This window comes from Spea bombifrons, chromosome 10 (genome assembly GCF_027358695.1).
Source record: "Spea bombifrons isolate aSpeBom1 chromosome 10, aSpeBom1.2.pri, whole genome shotgun sequence".
Taxonomy (NCBI): domain Eukaryota; kingdom Metazoa; phylum Chordata; class Amphibia; order Anura; family Pelobatidae; genus Spea; species Spea bombifrons.
The window spans coordinates 1,988,589-2,003,652 of NC_071096.1; the positions used below are offsets into that span (position 1 = coordinate 1,988,589).

Consider the following 15,064-nt stretch of genomic DNA (forward strand, 5'->3'; position numbering starts at 1 on the left):
TTTTTTTTTTAGTTGAACAGCAAGAAGACCAAAATCAAGTCCCCAACGCTCGTTATGGTAGACTTAATTCATGATATGGCCCTGTATTGTGTCCTGTGGCTCCTGGCAGGGCCCCTAAGCAGTGGCCTATATTGAGTTTTGGGGAAGATTGAATTAGTGTAATTCTGCTTATTAAGGCATTGATACCAAAGAAACTAATGATGATGACGTAGAGCAGGGGTTCTCAAACTGCGGCCCTCCAGCTGCTGCAGGACTACATCTCCCATAATGCTCCTTCAGCTAAGGGGCTGGCTGAGGAGTATGGGAGATGTAGTCCTGCAGCAGCTGGAGGGCCGCAATTTGAGAGCCCCTGACGTAGAGATTAATGGGATCACAGGTTTCGCTTGGAATATAATAAATTAATAATAAATTATCTTCGCCATTATGAAACTCATCCTCTGCATTCTGAAAGTGTTGTTTGAGATGATCTATAAATAGAATAAATAAATAAATTGTGCTACATATATTTTTTTCTCCCATTCTGCTATTTTCTAATCCGTTACAATGTAACATACATCACTCCGTGACTGGGGTTAAAAAGGGCAAATGGGGACAAGACCGTTATTTTCTCGGAGAACATTTGCACTTAAGAGGATTTGCATTCCGAGGCTGTTGCTCGTTTTTGATCCTTCAATGGATGTTGGACAAAATCATTTATCTGCCCTCCTTTATAACGTCGCCCCTATTAATTACTGTATTTTCTCCATACACCACTCCATCCATTCCATGGTACAGAGAATCCGTGTGGTTTGTGGCCAATATGGAGACGCGCTTTGTCCATACTTGGTGCTCCCACAGTATTGTTGATGGTATCTGGCATCTCCATAGTAGGGAACCGATTCCCCCCAGTTTTTGATCACAGTCTAACCCCGTTAACCTCCTTTGGGGCAAAGCTTAAAGGTGGGAATACATTTCAACTAGAGCAGATGGAAACCCAACGAGATCCTTGGCTTCTTCAGGATTTGTAATCGATGTCTCCTTTGACCCGCTAGTCTGTCTTCTCGATCTCACCAAGCATGTAGCCACGTCAAATGAGGATCAATGTAAAGTTACATAAAAGCAAAGACACACGAATCTGAATTATTACCAATAAACAGAACAATTGCATTTAATTGGACAGAAATTCTGAATATACAAAGTAAATTTATGTATCGTTCCTGTAACGTAACTAGTAGTTATTGCTCATTCTAGTCAACATTTGAAACTCCAGCTACATCCCTCAAATCCTTTTAGACACTCGGACTTCATAGAAATCATTTTATTCGATATTCAGCTCTTCTGTATTCTGTCCAAGTAACTCAATAACTGAGAATGTGTGGCCTTTCATACTCGTTGTACCGAATCTCGTGTTATTTTCCAAAGGTCCTTGTTTTTTTTTTTTTTTTTTTTTAAATCTGGTCCATTGTTCTCATTATTCCCAATAAATAATTTACTTATTAATAAATGAATAAATAAACTAATTATTTAATATTATATTATAATATATATTAAATATTGCTAAAAAGCCAATATGTTAAAATCATGACTTTTTGGTAAAAAAATATCTTATCCCCAACAGTCTAACAACTTAAGTAGCAGTTAAGTATTTCTACATTCTACATGTCCTATATTTAGAATAAAGTTGCTTTAAATCAAGAAAAAAAAATCAATATTTTTTTATTACTGCCATTTAATTTGTCTAGTCTTTTTTCTGGCTGGTTTTTAGCATTTACCAAAATTTGAACTCTGCAGGAATAAATCAGATTTATCGTTTGATTATTGTGTTTGTTGGCTACAGACAGGCGAGTGAATCTGAATAACAAAACAACTAATTTGTGTTATGGATTCTATAAATTAAGAGGTGAAAGAGATGAGTGAAAAGCTCTTAATTCGGTTTAATAACTCTTTTTTTTTTTTTTTACTTTTTAGACAACTTTTTTGCTACCTAGATAAAAAAATTGGCTGCATTTGTTCAACTTCAAAAATAAGCTGCTCCAAAGGGAATTAAAAGCTGACTTTTTTATTATTAGAATTAAAAATTTCCAGCATTCATTAAAAAATAAAATACTAGCAATTTTTTTTTTAACTTGTATTTGTTTTTGGATAAGTATAATCATCTTTTATTACATCTTTTTCTTAATAACAGTCCCTTAGGATGAGATGGACGGCGTAGTTGCGAATAAACGTCAGAAATACGTTTTGAGGTTTTTTTGGATGAAAAAAAATTCCAAATGCTAAATAGAAATATTGTGCTTCCAGATTAATAACAGAGGCAGCACGGACGGTAACTAATAACCTGTTCCAGCGGCTCGTTTCTTGTTTGTTCATAATTTCAGAATATCTGTAGGGCTCATTTTTTTTTCTCTCTAGATTACAATGTTTCCACGGAAAAATAATGTACTTACGAGACTCAGATCAAAATTATAGAATTATAGAGCTATCTGTCTGCGAGGAGGTCCCTGACGGGGGTCCACTTGGAAGACATCGGGGGGTTTTAGATCTCATGTATCCATGTTCTTCAACAAATACATTTTCCAACCTATTTATCTTTTATTTCCAACAAAATATTTTAGAAATGAAAAAAAAAAGGAAAATGCATGTGTGTCTTTTGTAGTTTATCTTATAAAATTATCAAAACAGACTTCTTTGGTTCAAATTGTAAAATTTGGATAGTATTTTACTATTTTTTTACTATTTTAGGGTCCAAAGACATAACATGATAACCCCTGCTCTAATTCTTCATTATACAATCATTAAATAACATTTAAGTATTATTTTCGCATCGATATACAGGTTACAGGTTAGTTTTTAAAAAGTTTTCTATTACGGAGTCTTTTTTTATCTTTTTTTTTTCTGATAATCTTATTATTTGCTTTGTTTCAGACAGATCTGGATGATTTCTAGACCTTGGATAAAGTTCGAAATGGCTTTTCAAGATGGCGGTTTATTGAACGTCCTTCCAGTCCAACGGTAGATATAAGTCTCTCCTTTCTTTAGCTTCTTTTCAATGACCTTAATATCACAGTTAATAACGGATTTCTTCTTGGTTCCATGTGGTGCTGCATCCCAGAGCCAGAAAATTAACAGAAAATGATATTTTTTTGTAGTTTGGAAGAGGCTACCTTTAAGAATTGCTTTCTATGCTTGATTGGGTGAAAATCCAACTTTAGAAGTGTAACCTTACCAAAAAGTATGTATATTATAGTCTTGGGAGAGAGTCCCCAATATCTTATACCAGAGGAGTTGAGAATCCATCCAAAATTTTAAATTCAGTAAAAGTGTTACCACGGAACATAAATAGGTGCATATTCATCATTTCTGTGGAATAGCCTTCCTGGGGTGATAGGGGTTAAGGCAGTGAAGGAATTTACCCCTTGAAATGGGAAGATATAAGGCTACCCTGAAGATAAAACCCAATGTAAGGTCCTGGATCCTACAGAAGCTAGAATAATGAGCCGATTCGGTGGAGCAGTAGCTCGTATCTGCGGTCCTGTCCCGTTTCTAAGAAACCAAAACAGGATAAAACTTGGCTTAAACTTCACCGCCAACCAACCCTCGTAGTTTAAACATCATCCTACGCACACACCGTCTATTCTACTGCGCAATGAAACAAAAGGACACACAAGGTTCATAACCTCCACCAACAAGCCGTTCCCATTGTGTTCTTTCTGCAAGACTTCACGCAGGTGGGAAATTGTATGGAGACAACAAACAAAAATTTTAGAGAGCGAACAATAGGATCTGAAAATAATCCAGGTTTTTTAATAACCGGTTGTTGGACGATTTATTCCCCGTCAGGCTTTAACGACATGTAACAGTCTGTCGGCTGTGGAACTCAACGAGGTCCAGCTTTGTGGATGAGATGACCAGCCTTCCAAAGAGCTTTTACGAGACCCCAAATATTCTGTTGTCATCGACGTAGCAACACAACGCCATCCCCATGGACACGCAGGCTCGTTTATTATGTAAAATGATAAATTAGACATATCGTTTAATGTCACAGGTGGGGTCCTTGAACCAAATGAGACGCCATTACATTCTCAGAATCCCTCCACGCGCTGCTTAAAAGGTTCTCATGCAAAGGATACCTCGTCTGAGATGATTTTACCTTGTAGAATAACAGTTGATAGGGTTTTAGGGTTTTCTATGTATTTTTGTTGGTTTCATCAACAATATATTAGTTTGCATTGTTTCATCTCATTAAATGCCTATTGAATTCACACATTTATCAGTGTTTAATTTTATTTTTATTAATTAAATATTAAATATCATTATATTAATCCCTTAATGACAAAGCCCGTACATGTACGGGCTCAAAATGCATTGTTTTCAATGGGTTGAGGGACCGCCCATTGTCCTTAAGGGGTTAATGAACCCTATTTACCCTTTTAGTGTTTATTTCTTCAGCTCAATTGAAATGTTTTTTTTTTAATTTAATTTTTCCTTTTTTTTTCTTTCTAAATAATTCAGTTTTGAGTTGTAGGTCATAATATTTCTTTTATATTTTATAAAATAAATATCAAAGGAATCACTTAAAAAAAAGTACTGCAATAAAAATCAATAAAAGAAACCGCCTCTGTCAACTACCCCTTCGGCAGCCTTCTCCACCAATGGCATTAAAGAATGAGCTCTTTGGAATCTTGAGGGTTTTCTTCCCCGGAACACTTCCAGCGTCATTCTTCCAGCAACTTCTTACTAAACGACCATTTAAAAAAAGTGGATGGATTCTGTGGATGATTATTGATCTTTCTAGGATTCTCTTTCAATTAGGTTCATCCTACAGGTCTATCCACATTTTCTTCGGACTCACTTACCTAATCAAATCCAACTAGAAGCTGCCGTGTTTTTAATGATTTTGTAATTCCAAGAAAATAATTACATTTGTGGGTTTTCCCCGAAATGGACTTTCTACGATTGGTTAATTTAAGGAAGCCATGTTTATATATTCATTATATATTTTTTTAAATACTTACAGAATTAGCTATGCAGTACTATGGGTCGATAACATAAAGAGGGTATTAATTAAACAAATGATATATGGGCAGCAGAGGAACCCCTGGTCAGGAGGCCTATGTTCTTTCTGAGGGTCTCCAAGACTTGTTCTTGGTTCTGCCGATGAATGTCCGCTCTTTGTTGACCGAATTGGTGACATTGCTCTGGGTGAGAGACGTTCTCCTAGAACTTGAAGAAGATGTTTATTTAACATTAAGAAATGGTCAACATTTGTACTTGAATCCTTCGTACCCCAGCAAAGATACAAGGAGGTGGACTCCAGCAGAACCTGCCAGAGATAGAACTGGGCAAAATATAGAAAATCGCACCTGCAAGATTTACTGCAAACACCTTTCTTCTACTTGTTCTCTAACCCAAGCAGAAGCTCACCTGATGCCCCTTTTTCCTCCCCTGTCCCCCTTTTTCCTCCCCTGTCCCCCTCTTTCCTTTAACACGCAACCCAGGTATGGTCACTAAAAATGGCTCCACAGCTGGGAAGCCATCACCCGAAATAACCTACCACTTCTCCCCCTAAATCCCAACTCCCGCCATAGAAGCCTATCCCTACTGTGCAGTCCAGTCAAGGGCCGCTATAGCCCATTCTGGCCCCCTTTGTGGGCTTCAATATTCTAACTGTACAACTTTTGAGAAATCCAAAAAAAGTTCTTGGCCACTTCGAAAGCTTTCCTGAAAGTATAAATCAGAAAGCAATCCCTTATGCTTTCCGCGCAATTCATTACGGGGGTAATTCTATTGGAAGCCCTGCGTCGTCTGCCATAATTCAACAATAAATCAATCACAGCCGGACGGCGCTGGGAAGAAAAAAAAAATCAAAGCGTTTTTCAGAAGCATTAATCACATAAGTTAAACTTTCGATCACTATTTATCAATTTTATGTATGAAAAGGTCCCTTACCTCAATTCTTTGGAAGCCCAGAATAATGTAAAGGAAGATTTTAAATCATTTATAAACATTTTTATTATTATTACTATAATATTATTATTATTATTATTATTAATAATATTATTACTATATTTTTTATTATTACATTATTATTATTATTATTACTAGATTATTATTATTATTGTTATTTTATTATTATTACTACATTTATTATTATTATTATTATTATATTATTATATTATTACATTATTATTATTATATTTTTATTATTATTACTACATTTATTATTATTATATTATATTATTATTACATTATTATTATTATTATTATTATTATTATTATTATTATTATTATTGTTATTATATTTGTATTATTACTAGATTATTAAATTAATAGATTATTATTATATTATTATTATTATTATTATTATATTTTTATTATTATTATTACTAGATTATTATTATTGTTGTTGTTGTTATTATATTTGTATTATTACTAGATTATTATTATTAATAGATTATTATTATTATTATTATTATTATTATTATTATTATTATTATTATTATTATTATTGTCAGTTGTGTATGTTATATATTGTGTGTACTTGTTCCGTGTAAGGTAGACATTAACTGTAATTTAGCTAAATATATTTTCTTATACTATGAGATTTACTATACCTTAAAAATGTGTATTTTGTTCTTAAAGTTCTTCATTTTGTTCTTTATATTTCCCAAAAGCTCATGTAACTTTCCATCTTTTCTATGTTGGCCCAATACAAAGTATCAATTTCAACTAAAGACCCCATTTTTTTTTTGGAATAATACTACTATTTTCAGGTTTTTGTTCCAATTGAAAAATAAACATTTTTGAATATTTCAATCCCTTTTTCTCCTAGATTATCACTTATTGATCTGTTTGCTGTGTTTCTAGCATGAACTTCATCCAGGTGGATTCGGTACAGCGCTGGATGGACGATTTAACGTTGATGACGGAATGCGAATGCATGTGCATTCTTCAGTCGAAGCCAATCAGCACCGAGGATGATTCTCAGAGTGAACTCATGTTTACCTCTCAAGACAGCACGCAGAGTAGTTTGGAAATGTTACTAAAGAGAGCTTGGATTATAAGCACAGAACTCACCAAAATTGTCCAAAAACTGGAGAAAAATAAGTGGAAACGCGTTCACGTCATGACCGTGAGAATGAATTGCCACGTCCGCTCAATGATTAAAGAATACAACACGTTTACCAAAACTTCAACGGATGAGATGCATCGGGTATGATTTTCATTGATAAATATCGCCCTGTGATTTTACTGAAAGGTTTCCTAAAGAACTCTTTAGATTTTTTTATATTTAAATATATTTTTATATATATATATATATATATATATTTAATATTTTTTTTTTATTGAAGCTGGCCTTGGAAGTTTTAGAAAGTAGCAGGCAATTTTTAAGTTACAGGCTATTTTCCATTCTCCGTGTAGTATTGGGATACCTGTCATTTTTATTGGTCCTATGGGAGAGACTAATATTAATCTACAAATGTGATATATTAACCGGATCCTTCTGACTGAATTCTGTCTAAAAAATTGGGTCTTTCTTTACAGGGGATGTTAAATCTTGATATCCTGTAAGATGAACTCATAAAAAGTGCACTATATTATATACTATAGTATATTACTATACAAATCAGGAGCTGCTTAAAAATAACACTTGGACACAGTTTGTAAGAAGTGTTTTCTGCTGTTATGGCAACAACGTTTTTCAGCTTATGAGTAGCCTCTCCAAGAATCACATGACTTAAGGCTAGCATTAAAACTAGCCAACCAAATTAAAAACGGAGCAGAATTTAACATGATTTAAAAGTATTTCTGGGGAGGATTTTGGGATCTCAAATGCAAGAGCTGCTTAAAAATAACACTAGAACGCAGTTTGTGAGAGGCCTTTTCTGCTGTTATGGCAACAGACCTTTTCAACTAATCATTGCCTTCTCCAGGTATATTATAACTTAAGGCTAGCCTCATAGAAATGCCTCATTAAATGGCCTCGTAGAGAATGATTTTGGGGTAGAATTTGTGATATCGGTGGAAGGAAGACAATGTTTTCTCTCTGATACATAAACAGTTAAAGCTAGCGAGACATTATTGTGATGTGCAAATTACTTTATGTGATTTACCTTTTTTTTTTCTCAAACGCACGCAAAACAGAAGCTGAAATCTCTACTTGTAATTTGAAAGGTCAAATCCATCATATTCCGCCGGGTAAACTCATCCACGCACTTTCTCTGCTCACACACACTTATCCCTATAATTGTTGCTTGGGATAGGCGTAAATGATGGGAAAAAATAATGTGTGTTATCAGGTTTGAAAACAGAATAATAACTCTTAATTAAGTAGTTTTACCGAAAAGTGCACAGTTACACAAGTGGCGGATTGAAATTATTATTATTATTTTTTATTATTATTATTATTTTTTTTTTTTTTACCGGATCTGGCCAATTGACGTCCCGATGTCTAATGCGCGCTTGTATTCTATTTACTTAGATTTGAGTATTTATAGATGTTTGGGTCAGCTTGTCGTATTTCTGGTCTCGGGTGATCCTAGTATAATATCACGGAATTTGGAAATTATATTGTTTTATACGCTGAAAAACATTACCTTTGTTCCCCTGCAGTATGAAACTATTTTAATGGACAAATGCTCGGAGCTCACGGATATAACCGAAAGGTAATATGAAGTTAGACGCGAAATTAGAAAACGTGAACGCATTTACAATGAGAATTTTGGTAACGCTTTGAATTTTGAAGACCAAGTCGCAGAATTTATTCCGTCCCATATATATTTAAGCAGAACTTTCGACGTGCATTCATTGCTGTTGGTTAAACAAAGAGTTGCTTTTGTTTTAGTCAAAAATTGATTTTTATGTACTTTGATAATAAAATGTAACATTCTAATTAAGATATTATATGACAGGGGTAGCCTTGACTCTCGGGCTATGTCATCCAGATAACCACCCCCCAATAAAAACACAGACACGAAATGTGGGATGAATAAAGGCCACAGCCAATTTATTAACGTCATTGCCACGCAACCTGTAAACATAAAAAGGTGCATTAACACGGCAATGACCCAAATACCATAAAACACCCGTAAGCTTGCCAGGGCCAACCGGGGCCGAACCGTAAGCATAACCGTATGGGAGGGCATACCATGATGCCCCTCCCCCACCTGAGGTTCCAGCAACCGCCCAGCCAGGAACCTCCCACCGAGACTTGAACACCAGTGGCAATAACCACATAACACCCCCCGGCAACCTGGCAAGCTACCGCCCCCTCGGCTGTGACAAAATCCTGAAACAAAACAAAGAAAATTAGTAACAAGGACACACATCCACATGAAACACCACAAATAAAGGGAGGGAGGGTGGGACAAACACACCGGGTATGCTGGCACAACAAAAAGCCCCGAACCACCTTAAGCCCCATCCTTATATACCCCCTTCACTTCCTCCCCCTCCCCACTGAACTTTCTATGACCCCCTGACCTAGCCCTGCTCTGCATCCCTGTCAAGGCCCCTTCCGTTCCATTCTGACTACACGGGCATCAATATTGTAGCCCGTCTGAGGTCACCCACGCGGCCATTTAAAGAGCGGCCATTTTTAAGTTAATCAATTATATAAAAACTAGGAACTTTGACGCGTTTCGCACCTCTAGTACTTGGCTGTGGCAACGCATGGATCTCAGGGACATAACTAGAAACTACAGGGGCTTGGTGTGAAAATTGCCCCGGGGCCCCCAACTTGAACAGCTGGTCTGTGCCTTTTTTACCGATTGCCCCTTGCCCCCCTTCCAACATACACTCTGGCACACGTATGTAAACACACTTACACAAATTACACACACTTACTTATACTCACTAACACACACATACACATTCATTCTAACACACACTCCATCTCACCCCACTTACACATCCATGCTCACACACACCTACACATACATGCTCACACACACCTACACATACATGCTCACACACATTCATGCTCACACACACACAATTACACATCCATGCTCACATACATAAAAAAATACAAACACAAATACATACATCCCACCTACCGCTCACCTCCATTATGCAAATAAGTTCGTCTATAAAGTTTCACACCTATCTTTATGGCTTGAAGAAGATCCCGCAGCAGGATCGAAACGTTGCCACTCCTGGCGGGATAAACGTCACTTTGTAACCGAGCGCACAGAGATATTGTTTTTATTTGTGAATTTATATTTTATTATTGCCAAAAGTTTTATAAATCGTGCGAACCCGTCTCCCTTTTTTGACCAAGCAGCGTAAGCAGCGGTTTCATGTGTATTTCCGCCGCGTTATAATAATACGTGAATGCGAAATCCCCGAACCCACGCGCTTCGCTGATGGATGCCATTGTCTCATGATGTCAGGGTTGAGTGTTAGATAATTGCTCACATAATTCTTCGCGCTGAAACACTATGTAGAGCTAAAAATATAACCGAGGGCACCCGTGTCCATCTTACCTGAGATCATTCTATTAAGCGACTGCTCATGTATACGGTAGCCCCATGTGGCAAGTCCTCAGGAGTAGATAATTAGACAATGCTAATTTATTCCATGTATTTATTTGCAGATGTACGCAGACAGGCGAAGAGGAAACCCTCTTGTCCATGAAAATGAGCATCAACGAAACCCTGACTTCTGTCGGAGAGTATTTTAGTCACTTAATAAATCTTGCTCTTAAACAGGAGGTAAAGGTAAGATGATTTGAAAAAAAATGAAATGATATATAAATCGGTACTGGGCGGGAAAAATATTTTTAGCAGAAAATATAATATTTTTAAATATAAAAAAAAATTAAATATTTTTTATAAAAAAAAATAGAATAATGTATAAATCAATAAATCAATACTGAGTTGAAAAATATTTATTTTTTAGCAGAAAGTATATATTTTTTATATAAAAAAATAAATAAATACATTTGCTGCTCTCTGTCCAGGAAATGAATGGGTTAATATACATTACATGGCACAAGCTGTTTATTTTGTTTATTATTTCGTACCCTTAAATAAAGTAACTTGTATAGTGTATGGATAAAATTTATTATACAAATAATTCTATTTGCTCCTGGAGTTATATTCAAACCCATGAAGGAAAACGAAAAGATATCATTTCTGGATTTCAGGCCCACGTACAGGAATGAGTTAAAAAATATTTGAAAAACATATTTTCCTCCAGTGTACTGTAATTCGCCATCAATTATTTTGCTCTATGATGTAATGGGTTCTCGTGGTGCCACATGTCTGCCTAAGGTCGTACTTACTGACACAGGGCTGAAAAAAAAAAAAAGGAAACAAAATTAATTTTGGTGTCATTACGCAGTTCTGTGGATTTTTTTTTTCAATTTTAAATATTACATTGTGCAAGAACAATTTAAAATCTACAAAAAAACTAATATAATTTCATACATTATTTACCAAAAAAAAAAAAAAACCCTTTTTCCACTTCCTGTTGTCTACGTTGTATTCTCCGTGGGAACGGCTGAGGCCTTGTACAATGTTGAGCACTCGTTCTTGTTACCTTGTATCAAGTCTCTTCGGGAAGTAAAAGCTCTGAGAATAAGCAATAGCCCAATACATAGTTAATGCGCCAGCCGCTTTCACCATTAAGATGAATTTATAATTAAAAAGCATTCCTTCCTGGCCATTTTAAACATCTCAGATCTAAAGTCATCATTTTAAGCTTTATTTTTCCACCAAAATCTCCCAATATTTTACGATTCGGTTCAATACGGACTGCCTGACGTCGGTACGATGTCGAAACAATCCAAAGCGGTGCTAATGCTGTGATTTAGGGTTCATAGGGACAATATTGTAGAATGAATAGCTTTTGGGTCATTATACTGCATTATTGGGATCGTTAGTTGGACCCACCACCTCGTCCACGGATGTCCATCCCTGGTGCCCAACTTTCATCTTGGCTTCTGGAAATCTGGAATTTACTGGATAACCCAACCCATTCCTACAAACTGGAATCTTTCTCTACTTTGGTGAATCCAAAATGTAGTTTTCACTCTTTTCCTAGAAATGAGATGTGTTTTGCTACAAGCAAAATATGGAGTATTAGAAAACAGCCTCTACTGTCACACAGTCTACATGTAAATAAATCGGAATAATGTCTTTCTTAATTCTTTGTAAAGTTACCATTTTCTTCTGAAAACCTGTGGATTCATTCATTTTTATTTCTCCCCTGCAGAACCTGATAGAACAGCTGGACACCTGCGACAATCTGTACAGCGTGGAATCGGCTATCCACAGGCTTTATAGTCTGACTCGAGAGGGTTCCCGACTCTGCCAACTGGTAGCTCAGGTACGGAGACAGATTCCTGATAATTCAGTATTTTCCATAATTCTTTGGATTCAGGAAAAGCGGAGAAAGTCTTCGAAGAACAGGGATTTGATTAAAAAAATTACTACCAAATCAAACTCAAAAACTCTTCCCATCCACTATATCATTAAGTGAACAATAAATCTCCCATCCCCAACTCTGAATATTATACGTCGCTCATTAACCCCTTAATGACAAAGCCTGTACATGTACGGGCTCAAAATGCATTGTTTTCAATGGGTTTAAGGTGTTAATTTAATGGCAAGTGCAATGGGATCCAGGACTGTAATCCATCTCTGAACGGGTCACCGCTCTGTGCCCACGAGACTATGACATCATCATTATACATAGATCGACGATAGATAGATAGATAGATAATAGAATAGATAGATCGATTGATATATAGATGGATAGATAGATAGATAGATAGATAGATAATGGATAGATAGATATATAGATAGATAGATGGATAGATAGATGGATAGATAGATAGATAGATAAATAGATAGATAGATGGATAGATAGATAGCTAGATAGATAGATAGATAGATAGATAGATAGATAGATAGATAGATAGATAGATAGATAGATAGATAGATAGATAGATAGACCAAACCTACGTACATCCGGACAGTTTTGGTCTCTGACTCTCCCTTAAAATACTTTAAATATTTAAAGGGTTTTTGTTAAAATGTATCATGGCCCTGAGTAGAAGAATTAATAATATAGTGACCCTGAGGAGCAGAATTAATACTCAGAGAGAGCAAATGGAACCTTTCAGTAGAATGTAGAGACGCGTGATCCACAGTCTGAAAATGTGTAGCCGAAAACATGTAAAGTATTATATTATATTAATATATTTAACTTACATGATCCTGCGCCGTCCCTTTCACACTAAACCATCCATAATTAGTGTAAAAAAACTAGAAATTGTATATTTTAAGTTCCGCAGCAAACAAAACTAATCAAAGAAACTAAAAAAAGACTAATTTGACTCGAACAAAATCATGAAATAGCCGTGAAAATAAATGAACGCATGTTAAAAGGCACGTTTGAAACATATTGTAATTATTCTTGAGTCTAAAAAGTTCTAGCGCATAATAATCTTCCAAGAGGCTGCCACAAAACTAGAATGAAAGGAACTTTTATTTCTATTAACCCCTTAAGGACAATGGGCGGTCGCGAAACCCATTGAAAACAATGCATTTTGAGCCCGTACATGTACGGGCTTTGTCATTAAGGGGTTAATCTGCTTTTGAACTTTACAGCCGTTTTCAATTTGGTTAATGCCCCCTGGCCTAGTGAGAAGGTACCCCGGTGTAATACACCGGAGGCAACGATGACCCCAACATTTAAAACGAGGTTAGATTTCATCGCCGAAGCTTCAAAATGATATTTAGCAGCAAGAATCCACTTTAACCCTTTCATGAGACTGACGCAAGGTGAAACGCTGTCTGGTATCTCTATATACCACGCAAACGCGGATACAGAAAGACCCCTGATCGGAAAAATAATGTGAAATTCAAATGCATGGGTTTTCTAGAAATAGCACTTTTTATATGCTGTAATGTATCATTTATATAAAAAAAAAAAAGATCTTGGGTGATTTGGGCGACCAGGCTCCCCATAAGGCTTTTCGATGGACTGGTTTAAAGGGGGGATCAGGTCTGTACAGTCCCACATCCTTTAAAAGTAGAGCGCCAGGATATGACATCATATCCCGATTCATATGACATCATATCCCAGAAAGGACAGAGGTGCGAAGGGGTGGCGGCCGGCGGCGCTGCCCTGGGTTAGGCCACGGGTCGCGCCAAAAGGAAAATACACCAATGCATGTAAAAATTTAAAATATGTGCTAAACTTTCCTAAAACCAAGAAAATTTGTGAGCATAATAAGCAAGATTTTACAGGACTTTATAAACTTGTCGCTCGGATGCCGACTGACTCACCGGCAGCGCCCTCGACTAAAATGCGCAATATTATTATTTATTTTTTAATCAGTAGGGTAATATATTTTGCTGCTGATGACTCTGTGATGAGCGTTACAGCAGATTTACCTCTAAATTCATCCACTAAAGGCAACGCCGGAGGGATCCATATTTCACAGGGCGGGGAGCCCGGCCAACTGTATTTACGGAATAAAAGATTAGTTCGATCCTGGAACTCGGCCAACGGTTTCAATAACTGTTTGGTCAGCTCTATATGATAACTCAGCCGAGTTAAAGAGGAAGATCTGTCATTTCCCGGGAAATATCGGCTGTAATGTATTTATTGGCCATGCACGTCACGTACATCTATCATGCTTTATAGTCCTGCATATACCTCATCTACAAACACCGTCCCGAAGCTCAGAATGTCAATAAACAACATCATATTTACTGAATAAAATACACATAGAATGCTACCTTTTCCCGAATTCCATAGATAATTGAAACATCCTTTTTTTATTTTTAGTTTTTTTATAAAAAAAGGAGTTCCCAGGGGAGGATGATTGGAATTACAGTCCAGGTTATCTAGAGTGTCAAAAACGGTCAATATCTCTTATACATCTCAATAGATGATGGGATTTTGTATTTGTGGAGTTTTTAATATCATTTTGTAATCGTTATGAGAGATAATAAATAAATAAAAAAATCTTTTTGGATGGGCAGAAAGTCGAGAGGTCTTTCAGTCAATACCTTGAGCAATATAATAACTGCAAGACCTAGTGTGACCTATAGTGATTAACCATGAAGTA

General features: G+C 36.1%; 1 protein-coding gene across 1 annotated transcript in view; it reads left to right on the top strand.

Annotated features, from left to right (window-relative positions):
- The first annotated feature begins 2,898 nt into the window (after positions 1 to 2,898).
- INSC (INSC spindle orientation adaptor protein) overlaps positions 2,899 to 15,064 on the top strand; it is a 34,518-nt gene continuing 22,352 nt past the window's right edge. The window contains exons 1-5 of the mRNA XM_053448361.1: positions 2,899 to 2,988; positions 6,844 to 7,189; positions 8,590 to 8,642; positions 10,574 to 10,697; positions 12,196 to 12,309. Of these exons, the coding sequence (XP_053304336.1) occupies positions 2,912 to 2,988; positions 6,844 to 7,189; positions 8,590 to 8,642; positions 10,574 to 10,697; positions 12,196 to 12,309 (714 nt within the window). The 5' untranslated portion in view covers positions 2,899 to 2,911. The remainder of the gene's footprint in view (positions 2,989 to 6,843; positions 7,190 to 8,589; positions 8,643 to 10,573; positions 10,698 to 12,195; positions 12,310 to 15,064) is intronic.